The sequence below is a fragment of the Sinocyclocheilus anshuiensis genome, unplaced genomic scaffold (genome assembly GCF_001515605.1).
Source record: "Sinocyclocheilus anshuiensis isolate Anshui unplaced genomic scaffold, SAMN03320099.WGS_v1.1 scaffold1053, whole genome shotgun sequence".
Lineage (NCBI taxonomy): Eukaryota > Metazoa > Chordata > Actinopteri > Cypriniformes > Cyprinidae > Sinocyclocheilus > Sinocyclocheilus anshuiensis.
Window position 1 is genome coordinate 1,053,421 of NW_015555711.1, and position 12,963 is coordinate 1,066,383.

The 12,963-nt window shown below is 37.3% G+C and overlaps 2 protein-coding genes across 2 annotated transcripts in view; both read left to right on the forward strand.

Annotated features, from left to right (window-relative positions):
* dnah12 (dynein, axonemal, heavy chain 12) overlaps positions 1-10,338 on the forward strand; it is a 29,210-nt gene extending 18,872 nt beyond the window's left edge. Inside the window, exons 50-74 of the mRNA XM_016465023.1 lie at positions 348-479; positions 560-649; positions 739-879; positions 1,075-1,316; positions 1,413-1,560; positions 1,648-1,793; positions 1,912-2,126; positions 2,683-2,875; positions 2,974-3,166; positions 3,262-3,434; positions 3,522-3,662; positions 3,813-3,971; positions 4,067-4,211; positions 4,302-4,452; positions 5,571-5,824; positions 5,911-6,051; positions 6,141-6,278; positions 7,030-7,263; positions 7,343-7,531; positions 7,613-7,716; positions 7,814-8,018; positions 9,281-9,418; positions 9,514-9,605; positions 9,698-9,765; positions 9,854-10,338. Of these exons, the coding sequence (XP_016320509.1) occupies positions 348-479; positions 560-649; positions 739-879; positions 1,075-1,316; positions 1,413-1,560; positions 1,648-1,793; positions 1,912-2,126; positions 2,683-2,875; positions 2,974-3,166; positions 3,262-3,434; positions 3,522-3,662; positions 3,813-3,971; positions 4,067-4,211; positions 4,302-4,452; positions 5,571-5,824; positions 5,911-6,051; positions 6,141-6,278; positions 7,030-7,263; positions 7,343-7,531; positions 7,613-7,716; positions 7,814-8,018; positions 9,281-9,418; positions 9,514-9,605; positions 9,698-9,765; positions 9,854-10,047 (4,026 nt within the window). The 3' untranslated portion in view covers positions 10,048-10,338. The remainder of the gene's footprint in view (positions 1-347; positions 480-559; positions 650-738; positions 880-1,074; positions 1,317-1,412; positions 1,561-1,647; positions 1,794-1,911; positions 2,127-2,682; positions 2,876-2,973; positions 3,167-3,261; positions 3,435-3,521; positions 3,663-3,812; positions 3,972-4,066; positions 4,212-4,301; positions 4,453-5,570; positions 5,825-5,910; positions 6,052-6,140; positions 6,279-7,029; positions 7,264-7,342; positions 7,532-7,612; positions 7,717-7,813; positions 8,019-9,280; positions 9,419-9,513; positions 9,606-9,697; positions 9,766-9,853) is intronic.
* Positions 10,339-11,041: 703 nt separating this feature from the next.
* The window catches only part of asb14b (ankyrin repeat and SOCS box containing 14b), a 5,597-nt gene continuing 3,675 nt past the window's right edge, over positions 11,042-12,963 (forward strand). Inside the window, exons 1-5 of the mRNA XM_016465028.1 lie at positions 11,042-11,107; positions 11,770-11,904; positions 11,981-12,033; positions 12,137-12,268; positions 12,866-12,958. Coding sequence (XP_016320514.1) covers positions 11,786-11,904; positions 11,981-12,033; positions 12,137-12,268; positions 12,866-12,958 — 397 coding nt within the window. The 5' untranslated portion in view covers positions 11,042-11,107; positions 11,770-11,785. The remainder of the gene's footprint in view (positions 11,108-11,769; positions 11,905-11,980; positions 12,034-12,136; positions 12,269-12,865; positions 12,959-12,963) is intronic.

Genomic DNA, 12,963 nt, shown 5'->3' on the forward strand with positions numbered 1-12,963 from the left:
CATTATGAAAATGAATTTAAGAAGGAAGACTGTAAGAAAGAAGAACTGTAATTTAGTATCCACATGCACTTTTGTCTGTTATGTAATGAAAATAATCTATTAAACATTTTACAAAAAATCTATAATGATAATTATCTAAAAAATTTACATGTAAGTATGTTAATCAGTTCATGCTGAATGCAGAATTACAGAAATGTAATACTTTGGGATTATATCGAACCCTACCCAGAATTTTTAAAGAATATCGATAAAGCCCTATAATTATTCATGTATGATTTAATGTTGGAAATTGTGGTTTATAAAATTATAGATTATTATAAGAGGTGTGGTTTGATTTGTGATTTCAGCCAGCTGATGTGACCATTGTAAAATCAATGAAGAACCCTCCATCAGGAGTGAAGCTAGTGATGGCAGCGGTGTGTGTAATGAAGGACATCAAACCAGAGAAGATCAATGATCCTGCTGGAACCGGACAGAAGGTCAAAAGCGAGTCTAGACAGGTCACATGACTAGAGCTTTCTTTGTTTTTTTTCTGACAGCATGATATCTATTCTGATAGATTCTTGACTACTGGGGTCCAAGCAAGAAGCTGCTAGGGGACATGAATTTCCTCAAAGATCTGAAGGAGTATGACAAGGACAATATCCCTGTAAGTCTTTTTTGTTATGTAGGGTGTGTACAGTAGGTTGTTTCGTAACACTGCAGTTGATGTATTTTAATGGTGTTGTTTTGTGACAGGCTCAAGTGATGCATAAAATCCGTAGTGAGTACATGACCAACCCTGACTTTGACCCCACCAAAGTGGCCAAGGCCTCATCTGCAGCTGAGGGGCTTTGCAGATGGATCACTGCAATGGAGGTTTATGACAGAGTGGCAAAGGTAGATAGACCCTCATCTGTATCTCACACCAGTAACAGTAGTTTCCTTCTCTACAACAATTATTAGATAGTTACATACAAATAGTTACATTTTATGTTGTTTTTCTTTCATTTTTCTTTCTTTTAATATAAGGAAATCTATACTTTTTTATTGTTTCATACCTCTTGATGAAATTAAAATAATTTTCTCTCTTAGGTGGTGGCACCTAAGAAAGCCAACCTTATTGTAGCCCAGGAATCCCTGGCCACCACTATGGCCCTGCTAAACCAGAAGAGGGCAGAGCTAAAGGAGGTGGAGGATCGTCTGGCCTCACTGCAGAAGACTTTGGAGGAAAAGACTGAAGAGAAAGCTCAGCTGGAGTTCCAGGTGGACCTCTGTGCTCGCAAGCTGGAGAGAGCCGAGAAGCTAATTGGAGGTTTAGGAGGAGAAAAATCCAGGTTTCAATCAACTACAACCAAATCTTAGAAATCTATGCTGTCAGTTAGTTCCTATATTTGAGCCAACAGAGTATGCGTCCCTGTATTTCTACATAGGTGGTCGAAAGCAGCCAATGACCTTCAGTGCACATATGATAACTTGACAGGTGATGTGCTAATATCTGCTGGTGTTATTGCTTACCTGGGAGCTTTCACTGCCAGCTTCCGCCATGACTGTATTAAAATGTGGGCCACGCTCTGCAAGGTATTGCACTGCTCGTCTCAGTGAAGACTGGTCTTGTTTGCAAATTAATATTTAGTGTCATTTATTCAATGTTTTCATTCTACTCAGTCCAAGAAGATCCCATCCTCTGATGACTTCTCTCTAAGTAAGACACTTGGTGATCCAATCAAGATCAGGGCCTGGAATATTGCTGGTCTTCCCACCGACAGCTTCTCCATTGATAATGGAGTTATAGTGAGCAACTCCAGAAGATGGTATGACTCAACAAAGCCAAATCATTTCGAAATCTTGTGTTACAAATAATGACAAGTCTTTTCTTCTGACTTTAGAACCAAAGCGTTATGTTTTACCACCCGATTTTCTCTTTGCCAGGCCGTTAATGATAGATCCTCAGGGTCAGGCCAACAAATGGGTGAAAAACTCAGAACGGGAGCATAACCTGAATGTGATCAAGCTAACTGATGCCGACTACATGAGAACACTTGAGAACTGCATCCAGTTTGGTACTCCACTGCTGCTGGAGAACGTAGGAGAGGAGCTTGATCCTTCCTTAGAGCCTCTGCTCCTCAAACAAGTTTTCAAGCAAGGTGTTTTACTTAAACAACTTTTTAAATAAGTTCTTGTTTAAAGATTATTTTGATTACATGATTAATTTTACTCTCAAAGAGGGGTGTAACGAATTCAATCCACTGAAGGCGAGTTGAAGTGAGAACCCAAGTGCAGTTTATTTACAAGTGATCCAAACATCCAAACGATAATCCGAGACTTGACTTGACTTGACTTGACATGAACAGACTTGACTAGAACAGACTTGACTTGGCATGGACAGGACTCACCAACAGCAGAGTTACAACATCAATACACGACGACAGACAATGGCAACATGATGGCTACTTATAGGAAACAAGAGGGTCACATGACAAGAACAAACCAATGGGAAACAAGACACATGACTAAAACAACCAATCAGAACATGACACATACACGAGGCAGAGAGACATGAGGCAAGGGAAGCATGACGCTAACATCAGGAAACAATTACAAAATAAAAGACATGGACATGAACATGAAACAAAAACAAAACCCAAACCCCACATTACAAGGGGTTGAAAATCAAAGTGAGTTCCTGCTTTCTTTTTGTAGGGGGTGTGAACTGTATCAGATTGGGCGAGAGTGTAATTGAGTATTCGAGTGACTTCCGCTTTTACATCTCTACAAAGCTGAGGAACCCTCATTACCTGCCTGAGCTAGCTACCAAAGTGTGTCTGCTTAACTTCATGATTACACCAGAGGGCCTTGAAGACCAGCTACTTGGCATTGTGGTAGCAAAAGAGAGGTGATTCTGATTTTATTCCTTCGTTTTCTTGAAAAATATCATTCGGAATTAGTGTCTTTGCCTGTAAGATACAGTACTTCTCTTCTGTTTTCCCTCAGGCCTGAATTAGAAGAGGAGAGAAATGCCCTGATTCTTCAGTCTGCAGCCAATAAGAAGCAGCTTAAGGAGATCGAGGACCAAATCCTTGAAACTCTGCAGTCCTCAGAGGGGAACATCTTGGAAGACGAGAGTGCCATCCAGATCCTGGATGCTGCCAAGATCATGTCTAATGAGATAACTAAAAAACAGCAGGTGTAGTGCATTAAAGAGTTGGTTTAGATTAAATCCCTTTATTAACGCCATGAGAGTTTCTGGTTTGACCTCTGTGCCTTTCTGTGAACATTCAGATCGCAGAGAAGACTGAGATTGAAATAGCTGAGTCGAGGGAAGGCTACAGAGCCATTGCTAAGCACTCCTCCATCCTCTTCTTTAGTATCGCAGACCTGGCCAACATCGACCCCATGTATCAATACTCTCTCAACTGGTTTGTCAACCTCTATGTCAACTCCATACATGACAGGTGGGGAATAACTGCACATGAGTTAAAAAATTCTGCATCAATCATTTTTATTTGCATTTGCATTTATTGTGCATATGGATTTCACAGCAATAAATCAAAGAATCTAGAGAAGAGACTCAGATACCTGATTGATCATTTCACCTATAACCTGTACTGCAACGTGTGCCGTTCACTGTTTGAGAAGGACAAACTCCTCTTCTCGTTCCTGCTCTGTTCTAACCTACTGCTGTAAGTTCAAACTTTAGTACAGTCTTGAATATTACTAGATAAAAGCAACGCTGTCATATTACTGTCAGATTTCATAGAAACATGATGAAACTTATGTCCAAGTATATATGGTCTTGATTGAATCTGTACACTAAACTTGATCTTTCTAAGGGCTAAGAAGGAGATCGAGTACTCTGAATTTATGTTCCTGCTCACTGGAGGTGTGGGTCTACAGAACAACGTTGCCAACCCTGATCCAAACTGGCTGCCTGACAAGAGCTGGGATGAGATCTGCCGGGCCAGTGATCTTCCTGCCCTTGAGGGCCTCAAGTATGAAGTCTCTGCTATGCCTTCTGAAATGACTGAAATGTTACATATCAATGCTTCTGCAGCTGATACTGACACATTCCTTTGACTAAATATAGGGAGAGCTTCATTAAGAGTCCTGAGATTTTCCTGCCAATTTATGACAGCAAGGAGCCATACAACACAGCTTTGCCCAAGCCCTGGTGTGATCAACTCAATGAACTTCAAAAAATGATCATTTACCGAGGCCTTAGACCTGATAAAGTGAGTTCTCATTGAGTTTGAAATTGACATGTTCTTATCATAGTCATTAAAAAGTAATAATTTTAATTTCACTTTATCCTTTCTTCAAAGATTGAGCCAGCAATCAGCAAATTTGTGACTGACAAATTGGGAAAGAGATTTGTTGAACCACCTCCATTTGACCTCAGTAAGAGCTACAGTGATTCCAACTGCACCATTCCACTGGTGTTTGTACTCTCTCCTGGAGCAGATCCTATGGCTAGTGAGTGCTTTATTACTTCAGTTAAATAGGACAGGTAAACATTTATCTTATTTAGAGTGTACTTAATTTTTCATGAAGTACGTTTATGGTAAACACTTGAGGTTGGAAAACGCTACACGACTTTTAAAATCTGAACAGATTTCAAAACACAAGGCATTATACATTTGCAGACTTTAGAAATGGTTACAGAGAAAAACCGGGCATCATACACTAAACTACTGAGGATCACATGCTACCAGACTTTTAAATGATTGCATATGCAACAAACCCATGCAGAAACATCCAGCTTGTTGATTGACGGGATATGTTAGCTGGTGGGAGTTTACTTACCTGTGTAGGGCCCTATGAAATCCGTTTTATTTTTTCCCAAATTTATTCTTAAAATAGCCTTATGAAATGCTTTTTTCCCCCTCAGAAATTCTGTGTTGTGTATTTAAATTTTTCTGGTTATCAAATGAAGGCATAATACATTAATTTCATTTATCTTTTAATTATTGAAAATTAAACAAACTTTTTTTTTGGCAAACAAAGGGGATTTACTATAAACAATACAATACAACATGGAAGAAATGTTGTGTGATTATTTCTTTAAAATTAAAGTTTTAATCATTTTAGTAGTAGTACTAATAGTATTAGTAGTATTATGTACATCAGGGGCGTCATGCACTTATTATTTTTGAGCGGGCACGAGTTACAAAGAACATTTTCACTGACAGTCTAGTTCGAGCACTCTCAAAAACTCAAATTAAAATCACTGAAGCTGTTCACACTATGAAATTAGTTTCTTACAGATTCGTACACACATTTGCACTTTGTTGTTTCTGACGAGAGAATTCGCCAGAAAGAGGTATTCAGCAGCGAGCGAGTGAAGAAAACACCGGCTTTTTAGCGATGACTCATCTGAACACCTCTGATTGGTCATTGCATTCATAAGCTCAACATGTTTAAATAGTCTTAGGTAACCTTAAATTACTTCTGTTGTGATCTGGCGCTATATAAAAAAATCAAATAAAATAAAATTAACTTGACCTAATATAATGGCAGGGGAACACTTAAAACCTGTTAAAGATACAAGTCAAATACTACATAGAAACACTGTTTTCCCCTATTTTTTTTAGGTCTGCTGAAATTTGCCAATGATAAGAACATGGGTGGCTCCCAGTTTAAATCTATCTCTCTGGGACAAGGCCAGGGTCCCATAGCAGTGAAGATGATCCGCTCTGCCATGAAGGAGGGCACCTGGGTGTGCTTACAGAACTGCCACCTGGCTGTGTCCTGGATGTCCACTTTGGAGAAGATCTGTGAGGACCTCAGCCCTGACACATGCCATCCAAACTTCCGTCTTTGGCTCACCAGCTACCCATCACCAATGGTACCCATGGGACACTTATATTGTACATCCCTTAATAAACAATTGTCTTTATCCTCTTTAAGTTTGTGATTTTTTTTTTCTGCCAGTTTCCAGTAACAATCTTGCAAAATGGAGTGAAGATGACCAATGAGCCTCCCACTGGCTTGAGGTTAAACATGTTGCAGTCGTATCTGTCAGATCCCATCTCTGACCCTGAGTTCTTTGCAGCCTGTCCTAACAAAGAGCTAGTGAGTAGAGGGACTGTCTGCAGTCTTATGTTGACTCTTCATCATGTTTCAGATATAATAGTATTTTATTACTGACTGCTGTTTTATAGGTCTGGGAGAAGCTCCTGTATGGAGTTTGCTTCTTCCATGCTCTTGTCCAGGAGAGAAAAAAGTTTGGGCCACTGGGATGGAACATTCCTTATGGATTTAACGAGTCAGATCTGCGCATTAGTATCAGACAACTGCAGGTAAAGTGCTTGAATTTTCACCGCAGTGTCTTTTGCACTACATGGTGTATTGTAGTTAATTGCAAATTAAATTTTAAAATTAATAAAATGGCAGACTTATTGATCCATCTAAGGCTAATTTCATAACTATTAGCATTGTAAATACAATTAAATAATGTCTCATTAAAATTTAAAAAAAATTAATATTCTAAGCTTTTCACTGTACACCAAATGTTTGTTGCTCAAGAAACATTTCTTATTATTATCAATGTTGAAAATGGTTGTGCTGCTTAATATTTGTGGAACTGTGATGCAGAAACACAGCATTTGTTCAAAAGAACAGCATTAATTTTAATAATACATGCCTTTACTGTCACTTTTTATCAATTTCATTCCTTGCTGTAATTCCTTGCTGAATAAAAGTATTCATTTCTTTTAAAGAAAAACCTTACTGACCCCAAACTTTTGAACTGTAGAGTAAATAATTTTCACAAAAAACATATTGTAATTGTCTATGCGTATTTCACTCTTTGCTCATATCATCACTGTTTACTTATTTATTTTTTGATGGACAAGGGTTAAACAATAAAATCTGGACAGTGCAAAAGTCATATTAAAAGTAGCAAAAATAAATGACGAAGACATGAAAGAAGTATCCCTGACAGATTAAATGTGACCATAATATAGCAAAATTAAAGTTGAAATCTGTTAGCCCAAGATTGGAAAAACAGTATGAATAATTTGATTGTCTTTCTCTCTTTTTGTTCCTCAGCTCTTTGTGAATGAGTACGAGGAGGTTCCCTTTGAGGCCATCACGTATCTGACTGGAGAGTGTAACTACGGAGGACGTGTAACAGATGACTGGGACCGCCGCCTACTCATGACAGTCCTCGCTGACTTCTACAATAAAGACATTATCGAGCACCCACGCTACGCCTTCTCCCCCAGTGGCAATTATCACGCACCTCCAAAGTACATCTATGAAGACTATGTGGAGTTTATCAGGGTACGACTTTATGACACAGTAGCTGCTGACCTCGTTTTAAATTCAAAACTCAATACAATACACTGCATATGCTCCACAGAACCTACCTTCTACCCAGCATCCCGAGGTGTTTGGCATGCATGAGAACGTGGACATCTCCAAAGACCTTCAACAGACAAAACTACTATTTGATTCCCTCATCTTGACCCAGGGTGGGGGCTCAAAGGGAGGGGGCGGCTCTGGCGGGGATACCACTCTACTGGACATTGCAAATGACATCCTGTCTAAAGTACGATTATAAGTAGTTATTGGGATAAAAAGGTGTTTGTATATATGCCAGTTTATTGACATTCTGATTTTGGCCATGCAGCTTCCAGGTAACTTTGACATTGAGTCTGCCCTTGTCAAGTTTCCTGTGTGTTATGAGGAGAGCATGAATACGGTGCTCGTGCAGGAGATGCAGCGGTACAATAAGTGAGTCCTCAGAGCTCATTTTAGATCCAAAATGTCTACAGAAACAATTCCACGTATGGTGTTCATTCTGTAATCTCTGTGTACTTTACTCTTTTAGTTTGAGCAGCACTATACGTGTGAGTCTGCAGAACCTGATAAAGGCCATTAAGGGGCTGGTGGTGATGGATGCAGAGCTAGAGGCTATAGTTGGCAGTCTGCTGGTGGGGAAAGTGCCAGAAAAGTGGGCCAAATGCTCCTATCCTAGTCTCAAGCCATTGGGCAGCTATGTAAATGACTTCTTAGCCAGACTCAGATTTCTGCAGGTCAGTGATCATGCACAGACGATGGGGTCTAAAAGTATCAGACAGCTAGTGAAAATTTTTGTTTTGCATTTTTATTTATTTATTTAGTCATTTAGCAGACGCTTTTATCCAAAGCGTCTTACAAATGAGGACAACAGAAGCAATCAATTGTAGTATTAAAACAACTAAAAACAGATCCAAAACTAAAAGCTAAAACTTTATAAATAGTACTTATACACATTTTAAAAATAAAGAAATTAAATAAAAATGACAAATGCATATAACAAACTTTCAAAACTTAACATTTAAATGAAAAACAAAAATAAAGCTAAAAACAATTCAAAATATTAAAGAACAAAAGGTATGAGTATAATAATGATTCTAACATAACACTAAGCCAAACACCAAAAAAACAACTACATATATGTGTATGTACAACCATACACACATACACACACATATATATATATATATATATATATATATATATATATATATATATATACTATCACATTTATATTTCATTTCCATTTAGTTTGTTGAAGTATTAAAATAACTCAAATTAAATAAAACTAAAACTTAATAAAAGACCTATACAGACATAATAAATTGACATCATTTAAATAAAATTAAAATAAATAACAAATACAAATCAAACGACAGTAGTTTATCAGTAATCCTAAAAAATAACACTTACATGCTAAAAAAACAACAACTTACTTACACATAGTAAGAAATGGTTATAAAAACTGAAATAGAAGTGAAACAAGTAGTAGGATAAACAAGTAGTAGGATTTTTAAAATGTAATACGGTTACATATTTTCAATGCATGTTATGATTAACATTTTTATTAAAAATTTGAGCTAAAATTTACATTTGTGTCACAAATTTGCTAACGTTTGATTAGTGACAGAAATAGTGCAGAAGTTTATTTTTTTTAATATTTCAAAATATTTCGGTCAGTAAGCTTTTTTTGAAAGACATTAATACTTTTATGCAGCAAGGATGCATTAATCAAAAATGTTACAAAAAGATTAATATTTTAAATAAATGCTGTTCTTTTGAACTTTGTATTCATCAAAGAATTCTGAAAAACTGCATCACAGTTTCCACAAAAATATTAAGCAGCACAACTTGAACACCAAATCAGCATATTAGAATGATTTCTGAAGGATCATGTGACTGAAGATTCAGCTCTACAGGAATAGATGACAATATATATATATATTTTTTTAATTCCTTTAATTAATTAGTGTCTCTCTGTGTCATTTTCTTTTTCTAGGAGTGGTATGACACGCAGAAGCCCCATGTATTCTGGTTGTCTGGGTTTTTCTTCACTCAGGCTTTCATATCAGGTGCCTTGCAGAATTACGCTAGGAAGTACTCCATCCCTATTGACCTGCTTGGCTTTAATTATGAGGTATCCTCTGCTGCAGCTGTTCTATGGCTGAGAGATCTTTTATCATATAAAAAAGAGATGATTTGAGAGCTACAAATTGTTCTTTATTACTTTAGGTACTGCCATTTGACACCTCCGACTCATCTCCTGAAGATGGAGTCTACATTCATGGCCTTTTCCTGGATGGAGCTCGGTGGGATAGAAAAAGGCAAGAATGCCTTCCAGGGCAGGAAGACACTGGAAATAATATAATAATTTCTAAGCTATAATTTTTTTCATTTATTATGTTCTTCCTTGCAGTGGAGTGTTGGCCGAACAGTATCCCAAAGTGTTATTTGATGCAGTCCCTATCATCTGGATCAAACCAAGTAATGTTATGTCATGATTTTAATTTATATTCATATATCATGCGTTTGTAGTTACTTTGCTCAGCAACCTCTCCAAACCTATCTTTAGCGGACAAGAGGAGCATGGATCAGCCCCAGAGCATCTATGTGTGTCCCCTCTATAAGACCAGTGAGCGTAAAGGAACACTGTCCACCACTGGCCATTCAACCAACTTTGTCATCAGCATGATGCTCCTTACCAGCAAGCGTCCTCAGCACTGGATCAAGAGAGGGGTGGCTTTACTCTGTCAGCTAGATGATTGACACCAAACCCCTCTGACGTCTGAACCAGCACTTTATTTACTGCTTATTTTTCACTGTTTCCATTAAAAATAATATCTCTGCAATTGATTTTTAATATCTTTTGACAAACACCATCATAATTCTATGACTGTTCTCTTTAAATGTCATTGGGTTTTTTATTTATGACAACGGATGATCAATTCAGCATGGGTGATGATAGTGGTGAAGCATCAAGTACCTCCAGAATATTTCATTCGATTTTTTTACAGGAGATCCGGACAGGTGAAAAATATTTTTCAGTATAGAAGTTGATCTACAGAGCACTTTCAATTGAGTAACATTACTATATTTGTTGTAGTGTTTTTTTGTAAAAAAAAAAAAAAATCAGTAGAGAAACCTGCTATATACTTAAAACATTATTTCAGTTCTCATTATACAGTCTCTTATATTTATTATAACACTTTCTACTCCGGGTGAGATTGTTATATATTTTTGTGTTTCATTTATATGTTCTTAGCTATTTTTGTTGCTCAAAAGGGCACATTTATTGCTTGGCAACAAATTTGCCTGCATTATTGTACATCACAACAACAAGAAAAAGATTGAGAATATATTATATTCTTGCTTTTAAGTACAAAGAATATTCTTTTGTTTTTTTCTGTGAGATTTATTAAATCATACATAAGAGTGTTAATGTGTGTCTCTGCTGGGATAGCTTTATTTAATCAATGCACAGCTTCCTGTTTTTCTGAGAGTGTGAAACTGAATTTAAAGACGTGTGGTTACCGTTGAATTCAAACAGACCTCTGAATACAAGAGAAAGTGTGGCTCATTGCAAGTGTTCCTAAGAACACAAATGCTAAGAACATTAACTCTCAGGTCAGCTGTCTGGTGGGGTAGAATTGCAAGGCTGACTGTCACGCAGTGGGTCAAAGCCAGGTGTTGGTTGGCTGGCCCAGGCCCCATGAGCATGTATTTTTAACCATGCACAGATATAAATAGTTTTAAGAGTGTAAAGCGACCAAAAACACGGCACAGATACAACTGCCACGACTGTTTTCAACATTTCCCGTTGCCTCAGGTAGAAGAAACATTTGCCTTTGAATTAAGCATATGTAAACAGATTATTCCTGCTGGAAAATCTCTGCAGAAATAGATTGCATGGGATGTGTTGCATGTTTACAAAACATTCTTAAAGTAATTAGACAGTCATTTAAAGAATGAAGTTACCAAAGCTTCTAATTATGATGTTAGGCTCATTCATGAATTTGACATTTTAATGCAACAAATACAGAGTTTTGAGTGTTGGTTACATCCTTTTGTAATTCAAGCCAGCTCAGTAGAAACTAGATCAGCAGATATTTTCAGCTTTGGCTATTGGAAACCAGCTTGTATGCATATACAATACAGTTTGTTGCAGAAAAGAAAACTTATAACATTGACTTAAGGAGTCAAACTAGCATGATGCTAGTCATAATATACATGATCCACTATGTTTTCCTACATTAGACTAGTATGTTTATTGTGATCCTATGCTAGGTTGGCAAATCCTAAAATGTGAAATGTGAAAAAAAGTGATTTTATCAGTATCTTTGTAAACATTAATATTCTGTAGTTAAGGGTTCTTAACTACAGGATATAAATGTGGATAAAGATACTGATAACTAAAGTCACTTTTTTCACATTGTAAAGACAGAAAATGCCATTTGCTGATAAATCTTGTGGTTCTGATTACCAAATTAGAGTTTATTAGTGAAATATGGAGGAAGTGTATGAGGCTGCGGAGGATGACTTGGATGATGATGAAGATGAGGCCACTCAGTACATGATTGAACAGAGTCTATTGGAGTACAGTAAACATGCTGATTCAGCTACCAGGTACAGCTAAACCCCCACTTATATGCACTAATAGCGTGTGTCTTATGATCTAACATTTTGTTTTGATGTCCCTCAGTGATCCATTAGACTGCATCGACCACGAGGAAATTTTCACTGCTATACAAGCTGGTAAGAGCTAAATACTCCAAAAATGTCCATCAGCGTTTTCAGGAAGTGCTGTAGTGTAGAGGATCTGGAGTCTTCGTGATGCTCACCGCATGTGTGGTGTCAGGTAATGAAGATGCTCTGAAGGTCCTGGTGCAGCGTAAGGAGGCTTTGTCTAATGCAGACAGCAAGGGCTGGATTCCTTTGCATGAGGCAGCGGTGCAACACAAGAGGAGCATTCTGGAGATCACTTATGCAGGTTGAAGAGATAGCCTACAGTATCTATAGTTCATGGAAGCTTATTTTCTCAGAAAAAAAGTCAGAATTGCGAGCGAGATGTTGAGTTTATAATTCACAACTGCGAGGAAAAAAGGGAGAATTGTACTGTATGGTGGGATTAAAATTTCGCAATTACCTATTTTTATTTTTAATTCTGTGGCAGAAAGAAAAGTGAGATGAAATAAAGTTAGAATTCCAAGGGAAAAAGTCAGAATTGCGAGAGGTAAACTTATAATTACAAGAAAAAATTCTGAATTGTGAGATGTCTAAGAGTTTAGAGAAAAAACTAGGCCTAATCAGAATTCCAAGAAAAAAGGTCAGAATTTTGAGATGTGAACTCAGAATTTTGAGAGAAAAAAGTAAGAATTGCCAGATGTAAACTCAGAATTCAGGGTTTATAATTGTCAATTTTGCGAAATATTAACTCAAAATTGTGAAAAAGTATGAATTGTGAGATATAAGTCGCAGTTACTTTTTTATATTTTTATTTCTCTGCGGAAATAAGCTTCCATAATAGTTACATATCTAAACCCCCAAAACATGTTAAATCATTCCTTAATGAGAATTCCTCATTCAGCATCTCCTCAGGGGTCAGGACAATGCCGTACTCTGAGAGGGGAGACTCCGCTGTTTCTCGCCGTTGTCCAGGGTCTCCGAGAGAATGCCACATTCCTG